Genomic DNA, 25,449 nt, shown 5'->3' with positions numbered 1-25,449 from the left:
GGGGAGTCAGCTGACAGGAAATTAACAGATGGTCATGAGGAATATGATGGATAATTATGCATCTCAGGGGATCACTGGTCAATTGTGTCTGATTCCGTGCAACCCCCTCATTTTGTTAACAATGGACTAATTTTGCTTTTTTTTTTAGATAGGCCCAAGCATATGGTACTGTCCATGGAAGACGGTTCCTGTAATGGCTATGCAGATTAGTGGAGTTGGACCACAGCTTTATAGATGTTGGTGTTGAATCTCTAGCTACAGCAGGCCTACTGGGTGGGGATGTTATCGGTTACAGACGCATAGGGGACAGGGTGACTGTGGGTGTGTGTAGCTGTGTGATATGAAAACCTATTCTGAAGTCATCTGGCCGTAGCCAAGATCGGGGAATCAAATTTTACCATATGTATAAGTCGCTGGACCATAAAACAGGTTATTTCTTACTGTGCAGGTACACGTAAGACCATCGCCACTCAGTTCTCCACAAGGTATCAAATCCTCACTCTTTACCAGAAAAACAACTAGAAACAACCAACATGCCTGTTCTCAGATGGAATTTAATTTAGTGTAATCAGGAGGTTCAGTCTTGTTTTCATAGACATGGTTTGAAATAGTCCTGGAGGTGTCTGTAAGGGTCTGTGAAACCAGTTGTAAATAAACAATCTCCTATAAACTTGACTTGATCACCCACTTTTCAGTGGACTCTCTCCCTCAGTAGTTGTCTGCTGAGAACTGGTGCTTCCGCTGCTAAGACTGACAGACTGACTGACTGAGTGACTGACTGACTGACTGATGAGGAAGAGGTATCCCTATCACTCCCTTTTCGTTTGGAGCCCTGTATCTTATTCCTCTGTCTATCCTCCATCCTCTATTCCGGGAGCTCCTACTCTTCAAACTGCAGCAGTAATTAATAGTTCTCATTAAGAGCTGAAATTGTACCAGCCTTACAGACAGTCAGTCAGTCAGCCAGCCAGGCATGGGGATGGAGCTGGGTCAGGGAAGGGAATGGAGGAGAAGAGAGGAGAGGAGTCAGCCAGACAGGCACGGGGATGAGCTGGGCCAGGGAAGGGAATGGAGGAGAAGAGAGGAGAGGAGTCAGCCAGACAGGCATGGGGATGAGCTGGGCCAGGGAAGGGAATGGAGGAGAAGAGAGGAGGATACAAGGGGAGCTGAGGAGGGGGAGGAGAGGAGAGAGGAAAGGAGGATATAAGGGGAGCTGAGGAGGGGGAGGAGAGGAGAGAGGAGAAGAGAGGAGAGGAGGATACAAGGGGAGCTGAGGAGGGGGAGGAGAGGAGAGAGGAGAAGAGAGGAGAGGAGTCAACCAGACAGTCATGGGGATGGAGCTGGGTCAGGGAAGGGAATGGAGGAGAAGAGAAGAGAAGAGATGAGGTAAAAGGAGAGGAGAATGGAGGAGTGGGAAGAGGAGGAGAGACAGTCAGTCCAGCAGGGACAGAGCTGGGACAAGAGAAGGGAATAGAGGAACAGAGGAGCGGAGGAGAGGAACAAAGGGAGGAGCAGCCTCTGACGGAAGCTGCTTATAAGGCCCTCCTCTGGGTAAAGGCTCATTTCATGCAAGGTTAGACACATCCGTCATCCGCCTCATCGGCTAAGAGGCCAGGCTTTGACTGCCTCTCAGTAAAATTACACATGGAACACGTCCGCACACACACACTGTTGAAGGTGGACCTGCAAATGAAATGTCTCTCACATAGTGGGGAGGTCTCTCTGGGGCTCAGGAGATCATAGGCTTAGTGTTAATACCTAGTCCTGGTTGCAGTCAGTGGATCATAGTCATAAAACCATGACAACGGTTTTAGACGCCTGGACTCATTTTGTCCCAGATACTCATTACCTGTGATCAGCCATCTTGATACTCACTACCTGTGATCAGCCATCTTGATACTCATGACCTGTGATCAGCCATATGAATAATCACTACCTGTGATCAGCCATATTGATATTCATTACATGTGATCAGCCATCTTGATGCTCATTACCTGTGACCAGCCATCTTGTTACTCATGACCTGTGATCAGCCATATTAATAATCACTACCTGTGATCAGCCATCTTGATACTCATGACCTGTGATCAGCCATATGAATAATCACTACCTGTGATCAGCCATATTGATACTCATTACCTGTGATCAGCCATCTTGATACTCATTATCTGTGATCAGCCATCTTGATACTCATTACCTGTGATCAGCCATCTTGATACTCACTACCAGCCATCTTGACCCCCCCCCCACCCCCCCCCCACACACACAGACACACCCACCCACAGATGTGACTTGTGTATCAAGATGAGTGTCACTGATGGTAACGTCTGTCTCTCTGCTATCTGGCTCCAACCTTCTCTCTCTCTCTCTCCTCCACATCCATTCTATTCTGCAGGGTAGGCAGGACTGAATGGAAAGGGATGGGGGCGGACAGCATGAACAAGTGGTCCTCCTACCTTAAAGCTTCTGCCCAACAGAATCACAGCGTAAATGAAATTAAAAACAGACTGGACTAAACCGTACGTCCCAGTCGGGGAACGGAGTGCAGAGCTACTGTAGCTAAGTGACGGGAAACTGCTGTTGGGACAGCGATACTGTAGCTAAGTGATGGAAAACTGCTGTTGGGGCAGAGATACTGTAGCTAAGTGATGGGAAACTGCTGTTGGGACAGCGATACTGTAGCTAAGTGATGGGAAACTGCTGTTGGGACAGAGATACTGTAGCTAAGTGACGGGAAACTGCTGTTGGGACAGCGATATTGTAGCTAAGTGACGGGAAACTGCTGTTGGGACAGAGATACTGTAGCTAAGTGACGGGAAACTGCTGTTGGGACAGCGATACTATAGCTAAGTGATGGGAAACTGCTGTTGGGACAGAGATACTGTAGCTAAGTGATGGGAAACTGCTGTTTGGACAGAGATACTGTTGCTAAGTGACGGGAAACTGCTGTTTGGACAGAGATACTGTAGCTAAGTGATGGGAAACTGCTGTTGGGACAGAGAAACTGTAGCTAAGTGATGGGAAACTGCTGTTGGGACAGAGATACTGTAGCTAAGTGATGGGAAACTGCTGTTGGGACAGAGATACTGTAGCTAAGTGATGGGAAACTGCTGTTGGGACAGAGATACTGTAGCTAAGTGATGGGAAACTGCTGTTGGGACAGAGATACTGTAGCTAAGTGATGGGAAACTGCTGTTGGGACAGAGATACTGTAGCTACGTGATGGGAAACTGCTGTTGGGACAGAAGTCAATGGAAGGGTCAAACATGACAGCAGTAGCTAGCTATAGACAATAAAAGGAGATGACATGTATAGAGTGCAGTAGAGGTGCAGTCTAGACCCATGTTGTATTTGTGTGGAAGTAGTGGGTATAAGGTATAACTCCATTCAGTTTACAAATCTATTTCATTTTGGGAATCGTGTTAACCTTGTTTTTTGAATTACCCTCTTATTTACCCATGATGCTCAGGATTCAACCATCTGTTTTTTACCACTACATCCCTGGTCACATGATGAATGGGGATTACAGAGAAAGGGTTGTTGTCTGGTTCTCTACGAGGGACTTTGGGGAACAAGGGAATCTCCCAGTTGTTATCGACCCTGTCATGGCGATTGTAATTCATAGGCCATTAAACAATACGAGGAGCATATGGGTATATAAGCGGTGAGAACAGTGACCTGAACATCAGCCATGTCCACTGAGCTTCCTGTTCAGGTGTGTCCACTGAGCTTCCTGTTCAGGCCTGTCCACTGAGCTTCCTGTTCAGGCCTGTCCACTGAGCTTCCTGTTCAGGTGTGTCCACTGAGCTTCCTGTTCAGGTGTGTTCACTGAGCATCCTGTTCAGGCATGTCCACTGAGCTTCCTGTTCAGGCCTATCCACTGAGCTTCCTGTTCAAGTGTGTCCACTGAGCTTCCTGTTCAGGTGTGTTCACTGAGCATCCTGTTCAGGCATGTCCACTGAGCTTCCTGTTCAGGCCTGTCCACTGAGCTTCCTGTTCAGGTGTGTCCACTGAGCTTCCTGTTCAGGTGTGTCCACTGAGCATCCTGTTTAGCCATGTCCACTGAGCTTCCTGTTCAGCCATGTCCACTGAGCTTCCTGTTTAGCCATGTCCACTGAGCTTCATGATAAATAAATAAAACACATTAATATCTCCGTTTTTAGAGCAAAGGGTACTTGCAATTCCCAGATAGTGGGTGCGATTCCTGCGACCACCCAGTCTCCTTGGATAAAAGTGTCTGCTAAATGGCATTTTCTACACATTCTATTAATGTGTTGATGAATATTTGCCTCTCCTAAATATTACCACTGTTATTTGAAGGAGACTGATCATGGCCAATCCAATATTGAAATCTAGCCCCTAAACCAAATGGACAAATTTCAATATCACCACAACACCATTATCAATGTTCAATGAATTTGTATGCTGTAATCATGGTTTTATCCGTAACCATGCAATCAGTCATCTATAATGATGCCGTAATCATTGGTATAGTCCCAAATTACAGGCCATGAACTCAAAATCATGTAAAGGCATGTCACATAAAATGGCCCCCAATCTAGCAGATACCAACAAAAAAAACATATTTAACCTTTGAACCACTTTGAACCTAAACCATAGATGGCTATAAATGTGACTTTGTTGCGTGTTAGGCACCCAAAGTAATGCTGATAGGAAGGTAGGGTTGTCCTTGAATGCTGATAGTAAGGTAGGGTTGTCCTTGAATGCTGATAGGAAGGTAGGGTTGTCCTTGAATGCTGATAGGAAGGTAGGGTTGTCCTTGAATACTGATAGTAAGGTAGGGTTGTCCTTGAATGCTGGTAGGAAGGCAGGGTTGTCCTTGAATACTGATAGGAAGGTAGGGTTGTCCTTGAATACTGATAGGAAGGTAGGGTTGTCCTTGAATACTGATAGGAAGGTAGGGTTGTCCTTGAATACTGATAGTACGGTAGGGTTGTCCTTGAATACTGATAGGAAGGTAGGGTTGTCCTTGTACGCTGATGATTAAGGTTTTCTTTAAAATCCACAATTTGGATCCCTCCACAGCCTCATAGAGGGTCTAGATCGTTTTTCTAACCTCTCTGGATTACAACCAAATTATGATAGGTGTACTATATTATGTATTTGAATTTTACCAATAAAATGCTCTGACAGTGAAGTGGACATACTCAGTATTCATATCTCGAATATAAAGAAATCATCTCACTACAAAACATTTTAACAGAACGTTAGCAAAAATAGGTACTATCTTGTTACCATGGAAAGGAAAATACCTGTCTATTTGTGGAAAAATCACCCTGATTAACTCTTTAGACATATCCAAGTTTACCTATCTGCTTATGGCTTTTCCTATACCTAGCAACTTATTTTTTTAAATTATATGAGCAAAACATTTTCCATTTTATTTGCAATGGCAAGCCACACAAAATGAAAAGGCTAATTTACATAATTAATATGAATTTGCAGAACAGATACCTTGACGGCCCTGAAAGAATTTCATTGGACTCGATGGAAACCACATATCCTGAGGCTGTATTTATTGTAGCTGGGAATTTTAGCAAAGCTAATCTGAATACAAGGCTCCCTAAATTTGATCAGCATATCGAATGCGCGTCCAGGGCTGGCAGCATTCTGGATCAGTGCTACTCTAACTTCCGCGACGCACACAAAGCCCTCCCTCGCCCTCCTTTCGGCAAATCTGACCATGACTCCATTTTGTTGTTCCCAGCCTATAGACAGAAATTAAAACAGGAAACGCCCGTGCTCAGGTCTGTTCAACGATGGTCCGACCAATCTGATTCTTAAAGATTGCTTCGATCACGTGGACTGGGATACGTTCCAAATAGCCTCAGACAACAACATTGATGTATACGCTGATTCGGTGAGTGAGTTTATTAGCAAGTGCATCGGTGATGTCGTACCCACAGTGACTATTAAAACCTTCCCCTACCAGAAAGCATGGATTAATGGCAGCATTCGCGCAAAACTAAAAGCGCAAACCACTGCTTTTAATCAGGGCAAGGCGACTGGAAACATGACCAAATACAAACAGTGTAGCTATTCCCTCCGCAAGGCACTCAAACAAGCTAAATGTCAGCATAGAGACAATGTAGAGTCGCAATTCAACGGCTCAGACAGAAGACGTATGTGGCAGGGTCTACAGTCAATCATGGATTACAAAAAGAAAACCAGCCCCATCGCGGACACCAACGTCTTGCTCCCTGACAAACTAAACAACTTATTTGCTCGCTTTGAGGACAATACAGTACCACTGACACGGCCCGCTACCAAAACCTGCTGGCTCTCCTTCACCATGGCCAACGTGAGTAAAACATTTAAACGTGTTAACCCTTGCAACCCTAGCCGCCTCCTCAGAGCATGCACAGACAAGCTGGCTGGTGTGTTTACGAACGTATTCAATCAACGCCTATCCCAGTCTGCTGTTCCCACATGCTTCAAGAGGGCCACCATTGTTGCTGCTCCCACGAAATCTAAGGTTACTGAGCTAAATGACTATCACCCCGGAGCACTCACTTCCGTCATTATGAAGTGCTTTGAGAGACTAGTCAAGGATCAGATCACCTCCACCGTACCTGACACCCTAGACCCACTCCAATTTGCTTACCGCCCCAATAGGTCCACAGACGACGCAATCGCAATCACACTGCACACTGCCCTAACCCATCTGGACAAGAGGAATACCTATGTAAGAATGCTGTTCATCAATTACAGCTCAGCATTTAACACCATAGTGCCCTCCAAACTCATCATTAAGCTCGAGACCCTGGGCCTCATATAATTCATGCCTTACCTTTGAAGATCTTCTTTTGTTGGCACTCCAAAATGTCCCATAAACATCACAAATGGTCCTTTTGTTCGATAAATTATGTTGTTATATCCCCAGAATGTCCATTTATTTGTCACGTTTGATTCAGAAAAACATCAGTTCCAACTCGAACAAACATGACTACAAATGATCTAATAAGTTACCTGTAAGCTTGGTCCAAACATTTCAAACAACTTTCCTAATCCAACTTTAGGTATTTTAAAACTTAAATAATTTATCAAATTTAAGACGGAATATACTGTGTTCAATAGTGGATAAAATGAAAGTGGAGCGAGCCCCAGGTCGCGCGCCACAAACAAAACAGTCCACTAGGCTCAACACCCAGAAAGGAAAGGGCTATTTCTTCATTACTCAAAAGAAAAACATATACCAATTTCTAAAGACTGTTGACATCTAGTGGAAGCCATAGGAACTGCAACCAGGAGCCTCATTCCCATAGAAAACAATTGAAATCACAGTGAACTCAAAAAAACATTTCCTGGATGGTTTGTCCTTGGGATTTCGCCTGCCAAAGGAGTTCTGTTATACTCACATACATTATTTTAGAGGGTTTTCTATCCAAATCTACAAATTGTATGCATTTCCTAGCTTCTTGGCCTGAGTAGCAGGCAGTTTACTTTGGGCACACTATTCATCTGGACGTCAAAATACCGCCCACCACAAAGAAGTTAATCCACCAGAAAAGACAGAACAAATATTATGGCTAAACTCAAATATACTAATTCATAAAAATATATATTTTTGGAGAACATTTAAAAAAATATATAATCTTTGTAAATTATTTCATAAAGAAGACTGGTGGTGTAATGTCACACATGCAGCTAACACAAATATATGGAAATGTCTGCTCTATCCAAAATTACAACCAACTAGTGGAAGGGGGAAAAGTAAAGGACTTGTCTGTCGGCCCTGCATTAAAGACGAAAATTGGTTAAAAGAAATTGTGATAAATAAAAAAGTATATCAGTTTCATTTATGTACCAAAAAATGGACAGCTGTGCCGTACAGATTGCTAAATAGTTGGGAAGAGATTTTCGATGTACCATGTCATGTGAACTGATACACAAAATGTCACTGGATTCAGTTTTTCAATTAAAATTATACACAATTCTTGCAACCAATAGAATGTTACACTGTATACAGAGTATGAGGGATACACCCATCCCAGCTCTGCAGATTTTGCTGCGAAGAGACAGAATCAATAGATCATAGGTTCAGAACTTTTGTGAAACAGCACAGTTTAACAATATATGGCAAATAGAAATCAAAACTGGATGGTGATCAGAGATAGATGGGAGGGGTTGAGGGGAGCTGAAGGATGGGACTGGATGGTGTTCAGAGATAGATGGGAGGGGTTGAAGGGAGCTGAAGGATGGGACTGGATGGTGTTCAGAGATAGATGGGAAGGGTTGAGGGGAGCTGAAGGATGGGACTGGATGGGGTTCAGAGATAGATGGGAGGGGTTGAGGGGAGCTGAAGGATGGGACTGGATGGTGTTCAGAGATAGATGGGAGGGGTTGAGGGGAGCTGAAGGGTGGAACTGGATGGTGTTCAGAGATAGATCGGAGGGGTTGAGGGGAGCTGAAGGATGGGACTGGATGGTGTTCAGATATAGATGGGAGGGGTTGAGGGGAGCTGAAGGATTGGACTGAATGGTGTTCAGAGATAGATGGGAAGGGTTGAGGGGAGCTGAAGGATGGGACTGGATGGTGTTCAGAGATAGATGGGAGGGGTTGAGGGGAGCTGAAGGGTGGAACTGGATGGTGTTCAGAGATAGATCGGAGGGGTTGAGGGGAGCTGAAGGATGGGACTGGATGGTGTTCAGATATAGATGGGAGGGGTTGAGGGGAGCTGAAGGATTGGACTGAATGGTGTTCAGAGATAGATGGGAAGGGTTGAGGGGAGCTGAAGGATGGGACTGGATGGGGTTCAGAGATAGATGGGAGGGGTTGAGGGGAGCTGAAGGATGGGCCTGGATGGTGTTCAGAGTTGAAGGATGGGACTAAAAACAAACAAAAGATAACTAGTGTAAAATATACTGTGTCTGTAAAATGGATATAGTATGTATAAGCTGGAAGTAGAAGCCTAAGTGTTGTTGTCTATTAGTTTACTCCAATTAGGGGAGGGGTGGTAGGGTTAGGGGAAAATAATGAAGCAAAATATATTTAAAAAAAAAAAAATCTATATATATATATATATGATATACCCCGCCCCCCCCCCCCCCCCCCAAAAAAAAAAATATATATATGGGGATTGGAAATGATGCAGACAATTGATGTAAGCCACAACCTATCTGCAATATTAAAGGTGAGGGGTTGTCCTTGAATGCCACCCAATCATCTCCCTGTATACAGTACAGATGTATCTTCATAGCACAGTCACACCTACATTATAAGATACTGTCCTGACTGAGACCCACCATAAACATATCCCCTGGTCAGCACTTCTTCCGTCTCTCCTCTCACCCCTTCTATTAATGGACGCAGACAGTAACAACTGTAATGTTGTGCTGTACCATCTTCAGGACTGTAAACCATGGCTGTGTCCCAAATGGGACCCTTTTCTCCATTTAGTGTACCAAAGGGCTCTGGTCAAAATAAATGCACTATATAGGGAATGGGTTGCCATTTGGGAAACACACGATGCTTTGCCAGTCTGTTCGTGTCATTGAGGTTAACCTTCAGTTGCTACTAGGGATTTGCATGTGAAATCAGGTAACGGATTACTTATTGTACAGCAGACCTGGGTTTAAAAACTATTTGAAATCCTCGAAAATACTTTCAAAATTTGCCTTTGCCTTTAGGGGCTAGGTGGGTGAGATTTGCAGTTTTGGGACTATTCCGTTGGTCCATTAAGCCAGGCCAACTCAGTCAAGCAGAGATGAAGTGTCTGAAATGTTTTCAAATAGTACTTGAACCCAGGTCTGCTGTGCAATATTGAAGACAGATTTAAGTGGATTATTTGAGCAAATAGCATTCCCAGCCATCACCATCTCTGTGTGAGGGTTTGTCTTTTCTTCATGACAGTACTTGTCTTTTGCTGGCACTTGGCTCATGAATGTATTGTATTCTGTAGTGGATGTTAAGATGTCATCATGCTATTCAGTCATTATTGACTTTGGGAATAGAAATCTATGTAGGCGTATAATGATTTCTCTACCATTGTACAGTATATGCCAGGCTATAAATAACAAACCTGCTTCTTTTCAAAGTACTTTGACCCCTAGCTAATAGCGACAGTGTTGAAAATGGTGTAAATACATACAACCTTAAAAGGCAGCATGTTCCTGTAGAACGTGGTTTGAAGTGAGTCGATGTAGGTGAGCTACCTGAAGAATGCTAACAGAAAGATCCATCCACTCCCATCCGTTTCCATGCAACAATGATAATGTTAAATACACTAGTAAGCCATATTTTGGGTCACTGACCCCATACTGCAGATCCACAGATTATTTGGTAGTTATCCATAAACAAGGTTAAATTGTCATTTGTCTGATCCAGCCCTTTAAGCACAGGCATCGATGTAATGTTTTTTTGAATAGCCTTTTGAATAGCTTGGACCTTGACTGCTGTGCAGCGCCTGCTCATCCATTTTACCTCATTGTGCTTATGTTGCACCACATTTCCATGGTACCCTGTTTTTGCTTTGGGCTCCGCTCTGCTCTGCTCCCCTACCTACCTGGACTGTAATGATGCACTGCTAGCCTTTCACAATATATAATACCGTATAAATCTACAAGCAACACATCATCATCTGTAAGCTGTGGGTGCAAAAGATGGCTCAGTCCATTGCTTTTTCGGGATAGGGTTATTGTCTGAGTAAGGCGCAGAGAGAGAGAGAGAGAGAGAGAGAGGGGAGGGGGTGAGAGAGAGAGACAGGGAGAGAGAGAGAGAGAGAGAGAGAGAGAGAGAGAGAGAGAGAGAGAGAGAGAGAGAGAGAGAGAGGGGAGGGGGTGAGAGAGAGAGACAGGGAGAGAGAGAGAGAGAGAGAGAGAGAGAGAGAGAGAGAGAGAGAGAGAGAGAGAGAGAGAGGGGAGGGGGTGAGAGAGAGAGACAGGGAGAGAGAGAGAGAGAGAGAGAGAGAGAGAGAGAGAGAGAGAGAGAGAGAGAGAGAGAGAGAGAGAGAGAGGTCGATCCATTCCCATCAAGTATCTGGGACAATGTCCCGACAGCTAGGTGTCTGGCCTGGTCTGGTCAGACTTTAATCTAGATAGTGACTATCACCATTCATCACCAGAGGTAACTCAGTACATTGTGTGTGGGGACCATCTCCTTCTCCTGAGATGTGGTTCAGTCCATCGTACCAAGACTCTTTGACAACCATTGATGTGATGTGGTTTTGACGAGGCATTGGAGCTCACACACACACACACACACACACACACACACACACACACACACACACACACACACACACACACACGCACACACACACAGTCTTGTTTCTTCTACTCGTCATAATATTAACAGAATGTCCCATCACAAAAGCCATCACAAGAAAGAAATGTGAGACAGTAAAAATACATCATCATGTTTGTTCCTGATTGACATGATACACAATTACTAAAGACAGAGAGATCAAGAACTCGAAATACAAGAACGCTAAAAGTAGTTCTTTACGAAGTCAAGAGTTTATTGTGAGGATTTTGCCCCAAGTGTTAGGTGATTTTGGGGTTAATTACAAGTGAATTGAATTGAATGATACAATCGAGTCACCGTTCTAAAAATGAGGTTATGCTGAAGTGCTACTGAAATAACTTTGATTTAATTGTATTAACAACGTCCCATAGTATAACCTGTTGAGGTAGAATGTGTTCTGGTGAAGGCTAGAACATTACCTCAAGGTGCCTTAATATTCTAGCTGTCTTTAAAGATGATGGATGTTGTCCAGAATAACCTTAGCAACCCACGATGAGTCCTACTTCATAATGTGTTTATTGAAATGGAATCAAACAGGTTGGAACAGGAGGATGCAGTCAAGCTGCCAGGGAAAACATACACCCACATAAAGCTGTTTCACCCACTTGATTCAAGTCAAGGGCAACATTCCCCATCAATGTTCCTTCCTGGGTCTTTAGAAATGTGTCAGAGACCATTTAAGACAGCATTGAGAGATCAGGAACATCTACATTATGTATGTGACATGTCCTGGTGTATAGCGGTGATCATGAATCATCGTGATGACAATCACGTCCCGGTTATTAACTCTCCAGGTTACCTTCTGCCAATGACTGGTTTCATTACAACGTATACTAATGGCCACCTCATCAGAACAGTAATATGAACCAGATTTGGAAATCTATGCTCTTTCACCACACCGTGCCTACCTGAACCTTACTGTGCTGGTTCTGGTATTTCCCCCTCACATTGTCCTTTTCCAGCACGGTTTCATCAGCTATGGTGATGGCAGGATGAGTAACCAGGATGAGTACCAGGCCAGCACAGTACAGCTCAGCTTGGCTCGGCTTAGTAGTCTGAAAGGGGTTCTTTGTATGGGTTTTCCAATACTCAGTGGTTCTTGGTGTTGGATTATTGCTGGTTCTGTTGTGATTCCCGATTAGTATCAAAAGCATGGCTGTGTTGTACTGGTACTTAGTTCTAGTCAGTGTGCCTCTCTCCTCTTTGACACTGCCCACCCATACCCATCACACATACATACAGTACATTACCTACTGGGAGAAATACTGCATCAGATCTGAGACGCCAGACAATATGCCCCCAAACATCCTCACTACTCCAGACAATATGATCCCAAACATCCTCACTACTCCAGACAATATGCCCCCAAACATCCTCACTACTCCAGACAATATGATCCCAAACATCCTCACTACTCCAGACAATATGACCCCAAACATTGTCACTACTCCAGACAATATGCCCCCAAACATCCTCACTACTCCAGACAATATAACCCCAAACATTGTCACTACTCCAGACAATATGACCGCAAACATCCTTACTACTCCAGACAATATGACCCCAAACATCCTCACTACTCCAGACAATATGACCCCAAACATCCTCACTACTCCAGACAATATGACCCCAAACATCCTTACTACTCCAGACAATATAACCCCAAACATCCTCACTACTCCAGACAATATGACCCCAAACATCCTCACTGCTCCAGACAATATGACCCCAAACACCCTCACTACTCCAGACAATATAACCCCAAACATCCTCACTACTCCAGACAATATGACCCCAAACATCCTTACTACTCCAGACAATATGACCCCAAACATCCTCACTGCTCCAGACAATATGACCCCAAACACCCTCACTACTCCAGACAATATAACCCCAAACATCCTCACAACTCCAGACAATATGACCCCAAACATCCTCACTGCTCCAGACAATATGACCCCAAACACCCTCACTACTCCAGACAATATAACCCCAAACATCCTCACTACTCCAGACAATATGACCCCAAACATCCTTACTACTCCAGACAATATGACCCCAAACACCCTCACTACTCCAGACAATATGACCCCAAACATCCTCACTACTCCAGACAATATGACCCCAAACATCCTTACTACTCCAGACAATATAACCCCAAACATCCTCTCTACTCCAGACAATATAACCCCAAACACCATCACTACTCCAGACAATATAACCCCAAACATCCTCTCTACTCCAGACAATATAACCCCAAACATCCTCTCTACTCCAGACAATATAACCCCAAACATCCTCTCTACTCCAGACAATATGACCCCAAACATCCTTACTACTCCAGACAATATGACCCCAAACATCCTTACTACTCCAGACAATATAACCCCAAACATCCTCTCTACTCCAGACAATATAACCCCAAACATCCTCTCTACTCCAGACAATATGACCCCAAACATCCTCACTACTCCAGACAATATGACCCCAAACATCCTCTCTACTCCAGACAATATAACCCCAAACATCCTCTCTACTCCAGACAATATAACCCCAAACATCCTCTCTACTCCAGACAATATAACCCCAAACAACGTCACTACTCCAGAAAATATGACCCCAAACATCCTCACTGCTCCAGACAATATGACCCCAAACACCCTCACTACTCCAGACAATATAACCCCAAACATCCTCACAGACGATGATGTATGTATAGTTTACTCCACAGTACTAACACACACCTGCCATGTGAGGTGTCTGTCGTGTAATGCATATCACCTGCAGTGCATACTACTCCAAACGGATTGAAGAAAACACATACTCTAGCTTTGCGTCGGCATGCTAGTCAAGTTTTTGAATAAAAAAGGACATTTGTTGCGAAATTTGTTACACCCCTTCACCGGGACTAAAAACCTATGCGGCCAAACATATCGCATCACCCATGTATTAATGGACAACAACAAATGGAGTAACAATTATAATCAGACAGCTCAGAATACATTTCTCAGTTAATAGAACTTATGATGTTAAATTATTATAAATTGATAAATTTCCCAGACTCATAGTCTGTGTCCAAAATGGCACCCTATCACCTACATAGTGCACCACTATTGACCAGGGCCCATAGGGAACTATGTAGGGAATAGGGTGCCATTTGGGATGGACAAATATTCTACTGAGCTCAACTAATTACAAAAACAAAATGTCTGGAATCTGTTAAAGAAACTGTGGATCAATAGTATCATGTTATGTTCATGACCCTGACCCCCTCCTCTGTGGCTTCCAGATAGCTTACACATTCTTACTTTCATTTTCTTTTTTGTTTTTCTTGGGGGGTGGTTTGGGGGTGGTAGGGGTTGGGAGGGAGGGGGTGGTTTGGGGGTGGTAGGGATTGGGAGGGAGGGGGTGGGGCTTGAGGGACTATGGGAAGTAATAGTGTCTTATTAAATTTGCATGTTTGCTATGTGTCTTAAGCTGTGCTTTTAAAGTCAATTAATACTCCTCCCAACTCACCCACGTTCGTTATAAATACGATGCATTGTTTCTTCCTATGCTTTAAAGTTAAAATGACAAGTTAAATATATATATTTACTCTTGTATGATCTTTGTTTCTAGCCATGTACAGTACTGCAGTTTTTTTACTACGCATCTATCGTTGAAAAACAGTTTGTAATACCTTTTATTTTGTGTCTCTGGAAGATTCCTACTGTTAAAGCCTAGCTTTCATTGAACCTCTATTTTGTCTCTAGAATATGGAATGATCGGCGAACATACTGTAAAAAGTCAGCGACCCAGATCAGTCTTTGACACAAAGGCCCTGCAGGAGCAAGCTGAATCTGCTAAATTTATGGCACAAACTGGTAATACAATAGTTATGTTTCTTTCACCTTTTATTTTGTTAACTATAAACTTAATGTCATCTAGGTCACTTGCATGCTCTTTCTTGTGCTGCACCTTTTAGGTGACAATGTTTCTGTATTTTAATAACCTCCTACTACCTCCTCCTTCTTCTGTTGCTATTCACATTAAAACCCACTAGACAAATGTTCCTTTTCCCTTTGAGTATTTACTTAGAATAACAACTAGAATTGGGCTCCCTGGGTCTCTGTTCATTTGTTGTTACACAGCGAGTTGGCAAGTGCATTGCTCGTTTCTCAAATATTAAAGGCGAGGTAAAATTGTGCCCTGTCACAGTTAATAATATCCTTAAAAATGTGCCTAATAACATTTGAAAAATGTCCTTCATCGACAACTCCTACTGCCTTCGGCAAGAGTGAAACGCACACTGAATAAAAAATGGGTTTGATAAATAATGTTTAATGTAAGATAAATAAACAAAAATCTTAACTTAAACCAGTTGAATATACTAAAATATAGTGATGATTGTATCCATTCTAAAGTTGCAGGAGGATAGAAATGAATTGAAAAGCATCTTTATTGCTGCTCCAGATCCACATAGAGGGTTTCTAGGCTCAATCAAAATGGACTGCCATAAAGACTATTCTTTTTTTTCCCCCTTTTCTTTCTAATTTCGTTTAAAAAAAAATACATGTTTCTGGGTTCCGTTAATTGTTTGTTTGGCTTTTAATTTATTTATTTTTTTAACCCAATTTCACCTCATTTGTTGTTCCTTTTAAATCTGTGACATTGATCAACACACCTGCCTTACTTTCATTTTAATTTGCAAATCCACTTTGTTGTTTACTAAATCCTAACAGCATGTCTCCATTCCAACACGCTGTGGGAGTGTGTTATTTATCTCTTATGGACCCCATCACTTCCATTCTTAGATTGCCTAATTGACTCTCCCTGTACTTCTTCATCTTACCAATTGATCCACCTTTCAAAGTCTATTATAATTCTGATCAGACCAATTATATATAATAGGGTTTACAGTATATTCCTATTGGGTTGAATCAATCTATATCAGTCCTATTATACTGCAGCTTAGTGACGCAATACGGAGGAAATCTTCATAAGATTTCAATTACATATAAATGTATTCAGAGCTGAAATTTCCAAATCTCTTATGCAAATAAAGCCTCGTTGAAATTGAACATCACACGTACATCTTAAACTGTAATCAAAATATTTGAACGTTGTCTTCTTGCTTTCTAACACACAACTACGCTATCTTGGATTGTTCTATTCACCCGACCTACTTAGCTCAATGCCAAGGGTGTTAGCATAACCAAGGTTAGCATTTATTCCATTTATTCAGCATTTCATGGCTTTTGGATTTGTGACATTATCATATTTTTACATTGAAAGGCCTCACCCAGGACATACTGATGCATTGTTGACCTTCACTGTCAATAAGGCAATGCTTTTGTTATTGGGAATTACCACCTAACGGCACACACATAAGCAAATTCACTCCACATGTGTTTATATACAATCAGTGTATGAAGTTGTACCTCTGAGAATTAAACTGGTATACTTGGTATACACTCCTAGAAAGAAGGGTTCCAAAAGGGTTCTTTGGCTGTCCCCATAGGATACCCCTTCTTGATTCCAGGTAGAACCCTTTTTGGTTCCAGGTAGAGCCCTTTTGAGTTCCATGTAAAACCCTCTGTCGAAAATGGAACCAAAAATGTTCTTCAAAGGGTTCTCATATGGGGACAGCTGAAGAATCCTTTTAGGTTCTAGAAACAACCTTTTTATCTAACTGTTTGGTTCTAGAGACAGTTGACTAGTGTACATTTAAATATTCAGTAGCAACAGTTAAAACACGTCATAATAGGAGTGTGACACACCAGCAGACCTTTTGTCACATTCTGCTGTTTGGAAAAATAGTATTTTATGAACCCCATGCAAACTGGCACTGTGAATGTTACTTCCATGCAACAAGCTCCATGCAACAAGCTGTGATCTTCTGAATAAAATGAAAAGGGGAGTTTTTCTTCCCTCTCGTTTCCCTAGTACTCTTAAGAAAAATATAAACGGGCAATTAAAAAAAAAAACATGTTTTCACAAATTGTGATCAAACACTAATTAATATGCATTGGAGTTAGATCCTCTCTGGTTGTCAAGGAAACTGCACTGTAGACTGTAGTGCTGTAACACTGCTGTGGGATCCATACTCTAGACTTGTCATTTATTAACTCTCCATTCAAGTTGAACTTTTATTTCACTAGTAGATGTCCTTCCTGCATGCAACCATGTTCTTTTACATTTTATAGAGCTTTTTGAAACATTTCATTTGGTTTTATTGATGCATGTGTCAGTATGAAAGATGCAGATGAAATGTAGCTGTAAGATGTAACACCTTTTAGTCAGGTAAATGGCCGAATCCCTTAATGTGATCAGAAGTAACACTGGGGCCTGTGATGTGGAGCTTTGCTGTGATCTTTGAATAAATGTCCTTCAGAATAAATCTGACAAATGCTTAGTGTCAATTATGATCCATCTTTACAGTTCCTCCAAACCATTTGGGACTTTTACTATGATGCGTCTGTACAGTTCCTCCAAACCATTTGGGACTTTTACTATGATGCGTCTGTACAGTTCCTCCAAACCATTTGGGACTTTTACTATGATCCATCTGTACAGTTCCTCCAAACCATTTGGGACTTTACTATGATCCATCTGTACAGTTCATCCAAACCACTTGGGACTTTACTATGATCCATCTGTACAGTTCCTCCAAACCATTTGGGACTTTACTATGATCCATCTGTACAGTTCCTCCAAACCACTTGGGACTTTACTATGATCCATCTGTACAGTTCCTCCAAACCATTTGGGACTTTACTATGATCCATCTGTACAGTTCCTCCAAACCATTTGGGACTTTACTATGATCCATCTGTACAGTTCCTCCAAACCATTGGGACTTTTACTATGATCCATCTGTACAGTTCCTCCAAACCATTTGGGACTTTACTATGATCCATCTGTACAGTTCCTCCAAACCATTTGGGACTTTACTATGATCCATCTGTACAGTTCCTCCAAACCATTGGGACTTTTACTATGATCCATCTGTACAGTTCCTCCAAACCATTTGGGACTTTACTATGATCCATCTGTACAGTTCCTCCAAACCATTGGGACTTTTACTATGATCCATCTGTACAGTTCCTCCAAACCACTTGGGACTTTACTATGATCCATCTGTACAGTTCCTCCAAACCATTTGGGACTTTACTATGATCCATCTGTACAGTTCCTCCAAACCATTTGGGACTTTACTATGATCCATCTGTACAGTTCCTCCAAACCATTTGGGACTTTACTATGATCCATCTGTACAGTTCCTCCAAACCATTTGGGACTTTACTATGATCCATCTGTACAGTTCCTCCAAACCATTTGGGACTTTTACTATGATGCGTCTGTACAGTTCCTCCAGACCATTTGGGACTTTTACTATGATCCATTTGTACAGTTCCTCCAAACCATTTGGGACTTTACTATGATCCATATGTACAGTTCCTCCAAACCATTTGGGACTTTACTATGATCCATCTGTACAGTTCCTCCAAACCATTTGGGACTTTACTATGATCCATCTGTACAGTTCCTCCAAACCATTTGGGACTTTACTATGATCCATCTGTACAGTTCCTCCAAACCATTTGGGACTTTATTATTCTCGATCTGTACAGTTCCTCCAAACCACTTGGGACTTTACTATGATCCATCTGTACAGTTCCTCCAAACCACTTGGGACTTTACTATGATCCATCTGTACAGTTCCTCCAAACCATTTGGGACTTTACTATGATCCATCTGTACAGTTCCTCCAAACAATTTGGGACTTTACTATGATCCATCTGTACAGTTCCTCCAAACCATTTGGGACTTTACTATGATCCATCTGTACAGTTCCTCCAAACCATTTGTACTTTACTATGACACAATAAGATTTTGTTCTTCTACTTGAGACTCCGTTCATGGGAGTCAGACAAGGTTTTTGAACAAACAGCTTTTTGACCAATTACTAGTCATAAAGGTTCTTGTTCCCTTCAATCACAATACAACAAAACTTACAAAATGATGAATGGGAAATCAAAGGAACTGGATCAAGAGATATGGGGCCAATGACCAACAGTCGTGGTCTTCTCTCTTATTAAACATTTATCAAAGATCACATAAAGGTGAAACATGTCTATTTGGTTCAATATTAAAGTTAACTAGGTTAATATCCCTCCCCGTTAACGTAGCTTCGGGTTTAGAATAACTCCTCCCCCATTGCTCTACCTTGAAACCCAGCCCCGGCAGAAAGCTCCACCCCAGTATAGCCCCGCCCACTGTAGCCCCACCCCCTGGGTTGATCATGTGACCGTGTTGCTGCATTTAACTGGTGTCACCCTTCTCCCTCCACACAGGTGAATCTGGTGCAGAGGAGTGGTCCCAGTGGAGCTCATGCTCAGTTTCATGCGGCCAAGGGTCGCAGGTGCGAACAAGAACCTGTGGTTCACCATACGGAACACACTGCAGCGGTCCTTTAAGAGAGTCAAGGGTTTGCAATAACACTGTCCCCTGTCCAGGTAGTAATAGCTGCAGCATTATTACTTCACTTGTCATAACGTCTTTCTCCTTCCCCCTTCATTTTTCCTATGTGTGCATTGTTGTGCTTGCTTTGAATTGACCATCGAACCAATGTTTTTGTTACTGTTTAGTTTGACCTTTTAACTAGTCTATTTGGTTATATTCTTATTGCTTAATATTCTTATTTAATGTATTATTATTATTATTATTATTATTATTATTATTGTTAGCCATCTATTATCTGGTGATGATTTCTTCTCTTTGTGTATGTCACGGTGTTTTTCAGAAGTGTTGTCTATGTTATCCATCTCTTCCCATATAATGATAAGTTATTTCACCACAACTCCTAAAATGATTGATAGTGATGTAGTTCTGTAGTTTTGCATGTTATGGAGATTAGGGAATTGTAGATTCTGGTTTGTTTCTCCAGGGTTCAGTGTGTATTCTTGAAGGTCAAGGTTAGTGGTATATTTGTATATATATTGCAGTATCTTTACATATTTATCTCGATGTAGGCTGTTACAGTAGTTGAGTTGATGAAATGTTGCCTATATTTTTGCATACTTAGTCTGGTACCTAATATTTTGGGGTTGTTGGTCCAGTCGATGTATTTTGCTCCTCTGGGGTCTTTAGAATGTCATGACGTCTTACACTGTTGACAGATGTTGCGTTTTTTGGCAGAAGGTGGAGGTATTTTCTCATAAACACAACATTCCCCTACACAAGACAGTCATTGGTTATTCTTGGTGAATTGTGATTGAATGTGGCTCTAGAAGACCTTCTGAATTGTGGAGACGACACCCATCTTATGTGTGTGTCTACTGTATGTAGATATCCATGTGTTCAACAGCAGCTGTCATACTAATGTTAGTGTTTTTCCATCTGTTGATTTGCAGGGAATTTTAGGAGCCATTCTTCTATGTGGCGGCAAGTGTCTCTGAAATTACATTTAGGCACAAAGTCCTATTTCAGGGTTTCACCCCCATCAGCTAATCAGAAATTCATGCGAGCAGCTCTCTGACATTTAGTCAGACGTAGTCCACATTAAGATGTGTCATGACTAAGTGTAGGGTTGGCAGTTTTCTCAAGGGTCAGACAAGAGGGCAAGACATTATTCCAAACCGTTTTCATTTACCATTTCGTACCTGACAAGCTTTGGTAGCTAGCTGAACTGACCCAACAAGCTCTGGTAGCTAGCTGAACTGACCCGACATGCTCTGGTAGCTAGCTGAACTGACCCGACATGCTCTGGTAGCTAGCTGAACTGACCCGACATGCTCCGGTAGCTAGCTGAACTGACCCGACATGCTCTGGTAGCTAGCTGAACTGACCCGACAGGCTCTGGTAGCTAGCTGAACTGACCTGACAAGCTCTGGTAGCTAGCTGAACTGACCGAACAAGCTCTGGTAGCTTGCTGAACTGCATGAATCACCCTCTTCCATTCAGAAACAATAATTGAAGCAGTCAGCCTACAGAGCAATATACCCCAGGTGTCCCCCTGGATTGAAATGAAGAATAAGAGAACCAGAAATGATAAAGAATCCATTATTTCCCCCTTGGTGAGACTTTGGCAGCAGGCTAATGGGCTAAACTGTCTTTTTCTCTGGAAGTAATGTGCCCTTTGTTTCAGGCCAGTAATGTTGTCAAATCGACAGCCGAAATATTGAAATCTGTGTTTGTCTGAGTCAAATAGTTTTTAAGGACAGAAATACATGCAGGGAACATTTTCCTTGAAGGGCACGACACAAGGACCTTATAACACATTCATAACCTATACATACTGGCTGCATTCATAACTGCTTAAGTCAACAACCACAAGACAAGGCAAAATATCAACTTTTTTGCACAGAAGAAAATACAGAACAATATGATGAGAGTTTAAAAGGAAACATGACAAGAACATGCAGAGGAAGGAGCGGTGCAGGACAGGTCAAAACAACTTCCTCCTTTCAAATAATTCTAGAATGAAACCAAACAAAGAATGATTTGAAAGACTGTTAATTAAACGTTTAGAATTTGACACAGAGGAAAACCAGATAAATAAACTGGTGGTTGTTGATGGAAGTTGATTTGAGCATTTAGAAAGTCAACTGCTTATTAATGCGTTATGTATGGCTTATGAACATGTTACGAAGTCCTTATGTCGGTCTCTTTCAAGTAAAGTGTCACTGCTACACAGCATGATGTCACAGTTGGAGCAGTTTGTCTCATATCAATCCTCACTAGAAGTTAACTACTAGAGCTACTATTCAAATGCAACGTTACCATATTTAGAGATGGTATTTTAATACCAATTTGTTGCAAACGGCCCAAAAAAAAGTTTTACATAATACCACCTTTCTTTTCAGTTGTAAATAGTTTATTTCACTGCAGAGAAGGCTTGTTCACTGTTCCAACACTGATTTCAATTATATGTCCTTTAATAAGGAAGGAAGCACAGTGTGCGTCCCAAATGGCAACCAATTTCCTATATAGTGCGTTACTTTTGACAAGGGCCCATAGTGCTCTGATCAAAAGGAGTGCGCTACGTAGGGAATAGGGTGCAATTTGGTCAAAAGTAGTGCACTACATAGGGAATAGGGTGCCACTTGGTCAAAAGTAGTGCACTATATAGGGAGCCATTTGGAACACAGGGCCAGACTTGTAGCTCAACCTGTACTCTGATTATATCTCTAACTGAACTAAAGAACTCCAGCCTTGCCCGATTATTATTTATTCAACTAGGCAATTCAGTTAAGAACAAATTCTTATTTACAGAAACGGTCTACCCCTGCTAAACCCGGACAATGCTAGGCCAATTGTGCTCCGCCCAATGGGACTCCCAATCCCAGCCGGTTGTGATACAGCCTGGAATCGAACCAGGGTCTGTAGTGATGCCTCTTGCATTGAGATGCAGTGCCTTAGACCGCAGCACCACTCAGGACCACTCGGGAGTCCTATCTGATAAAAGCTCTTCATTATAAGACTGACTTTTTGATCCTAGAATTTCACAGAAGAGATACACTCTCCCCATCCATCCCACTGTCTCGCTCTTTCGCTCTCTTTCTCTCTCTCTCGCTCTCTCTCTCTCTCTCTCTCTCTCTCTCTCTCTCTCTCTCTCTCTCTCTTTCTCTTGTGCGATTGGGACTTTGATTTTAATTAACAATGTTTGAGCGGGCTTTGCGTTCTCATGAAGCAATCAGAGTCGTTGAAGAAGGGATATACCACTTGGCAGGATAACTTGGCACTCTTAACACACCGGTGACCAGATTATGTTTTATCCCAGGTGATAGAGAAGACATTCTGAGACAGTTCTAAGAAGCGCCAAACAGTCTAGCCTGACACAGTATTAGATGTCGGCCATTTTGTCGAAATACTATGTTGTTCTTTGTAAGCCGGTACTTCTGCTTGGCAGATCAGCAAGCAGTATGTGGATATGAATCACTACACAGGAGTACTGTTAGGTCAAACTCATTTCACTTCCTAAAGATGGAAGCCCCACGTGGTTCCACGACCCCATGATTACTACTTTGTGGTAGTTGAGGGTAAAGCTCACTGGTTGGACTACATATATGTGCTTTCTGTTTTGCTGATAATTATTGATCAAATCGTGTCATGTGGCAGAAACAGCGACAGCAATTAAACTGTCTATTTTATGTCTGTTGTGTACCATGATCTTGCTGCAAAACTACATTTTTCCCTGGGATAATAATATATTGAAACGTTATACTTGACCCCTAACCTCTGACCTCTGCCCTATGTCCTACAGTGCATGGCGTCTGGGAGGAGTGGTCACCATGGAGCCTGTGTTCGTTTACGTGTGGGCGTGGCCACCGCACTAGGAACAGGATGTGTGCCCCGCCCCAACATGGAGGGAGAGCCTGTGACGGGCCTGAGACCCAGAGCAAACTCTGCAACATCGCCCTCTGTCCAGGTATGGAGTGTTGTCTCTGTGTGTGTGTGTGTGTGTGTGTGTGTGTGTGTGTGTGTGTGTGTGTGTGTGTGTGTGTGTGTGTGTGTGTGTGTGTGTGTGTGTGTGTGTGTGTGTGTGTGTGTGCGTGTGTGTGTGCGTGTGTGTGTGTGTGTGTGTGTGTGTGTGTGTGAGTCTGTGTGTGTGTGTGTGAGTCTGTGTGTGAGTCTGTGTGTGAGTCTATGTGTGAGTCTGTGTGTGTGTGTGTCTGTGTGTGAGTGTATTTTTACATATTCTAATGAGACCATGGGTATAATTACCAGGAACCAAACAGAGGCAAACAAGACCAAACAGGGAGGAACCTATCTGAATTTGTCCAATAGAAACTATTTTCTTAGCAGCTGTTTGCTACTGTGTGCACTAATGATTACACCCCACGATGCCCTGTTGTTGTGCTTGCTTGTTTATTTTTCCAACGTTTAGCATTTTAAAAGCCACTTCCTTGTCATTCTTTCTCTAAATATTTAAATGGAGCTCTGATCCATATAATGTCAGTCAACATTCGGTCCTTCAACAATGACTGAGGTGAATATGTTTAGAAACAAAGGGACCAGTAACAGACACAACACAAGTGATTTTCTATTCATTGGCACCATGTTAATATTAATAGCACCATGTTAATAGCAACATATTCCCTATGTAGGCACTCCTATCAATCAGAGCCCATAGGGAATCTCATAGGGCTCTGGTCAAAAGTAGTGCACTATGTAGGGAATAGGGTGCCGTTCAGAAGATAAAGTCTTAATCAAAAGATCATCTTGCAAGGAGAGAGCCTCTTGGGAGAAGACAACAGCTGCCTTTTTGGTGCAACATTATAGGATCAATTACACTGCAACTCAATGGAGAGAAGAGAGAGAGAGACAGAGAGAGAGAGAGGAGAGAGAGAGAGAGAGACAGAGAGAGGGGGTGGGTAGAGAGACAGAGAGAGAGAGACAGAGAGAGAGGAGAGAGAGAGAGAGACAGAGAGGGGGGGTGGGTAGAGAGACAGAGAGAGAGACAGAGAGAGAGGAGAGAGAGAGGAGAGAGAGAGAGAGAGAGAGAGAGAGAGAGGAGAGAGAGAGAGAGACAGAGAGACAGAGAGAGGGGGTGGGTAGAGAGACAGAGAGAGAGAGAGAGAGAGAGAGAGAGAGAGAGAGAGAGGAGAGAGAGAGAGAGAGAGAGACAGAGAGATGGGGTGGGTAGAGAGCCAGAGAGAGGGGGTGGGTAGAGAGACATAGAGAGAGAGAGAGAGAGAGAGAGAGAGAGAGAGAGAGAGGGGTGGGTAGAGGGACAGAGAGAGAGACAGAGAGAGAGGGGGCGGGGGTGTAGAGGGGAGAGAAACAGGATGCATATGGCATACAGGCCTCATGACATATTTAAAAGCAGCATGTGCCGTTCATGCTCACATCATAATATGGGTTGAAAACCCGCTGTCATAGAGTCAACACTGCAACACTGAAGAGGAAATCACTTAGCCGCAATTGCCAGTGAATGGTAAGCAGATTAGTGATGATGGGTTTTTTCCACAATCACTGTGTGCTAGATTGTAGACCGACTATGATGCGCTCCCAAAAAAGAACACGCATACACACACACATACACACAAACACACACAAACACACACATACACTTTGTTTGTTCAGTTGCCTAGCTTTAAAAGTCTGCAGTCCATTCAGTCCAGTCAACTCCAACGCAATTAACAGCTATTTTCCTGAGCAAATGAAGTGTGTGTGTGTGTGTGTGTGTGTGTGTGTGTG

General features: G+C 42.7%; 1 protein-coding gene across 16 annotated transcripts in view; it reads left to right on the top strand.

The window, feature by feature from the left end:
• LOC110531920 (adhesion G protein-coupled receptor B3) overlaps positions 1-25,449 on the top strand; it is a 364,149-nt gene that overhangs the window by 113,773 nt on the left and 224,927 nt on the right. For 13 of the 16 annotated variants that reach the window (XM_090243433.1, XM_090243451.1, XM_090243411.1 and 10 more), the window contains exons 3-5: positions 15,018-15,128; positions 19,602-19,763; positions 23,513-23,677. In XM_090243433.1, the coding sequence (XP_090099559.1) occupies positions 15,018-15,128; positions 19,602-19,763; positions 23,513-23,677 (438 nt within the window). The remainder of the gene's footprint in view (positions 1-15,017; positions 15,129-19,601; positions 19,764-23,512; positions 23,678-25,449) is intronic. The other 3 variants (XM_090243448.1, XM_090243446.1, XM_090243442.1) reach the window with 1 other exon arrangement.

The sequence above is a fragment of the Oncorhynchus mykiss genome, chromosome 1 (genome assembly GCF_057628025.1).
Source record: "Oncorhynchus mykiss isolate SJ-2025 chromosome 1, ASM5762802v1, whole genome shotgun sequence".
NCBI lineage: Eukaryota > Metazoa > Chordata > Actinopteri > Salmoniformes > Salmonidae > Oncorhynchus > Oncorhynchus mykiss.
This window is presented reverse-complemented; position numbering and strand designations above follow the sequence as displayed.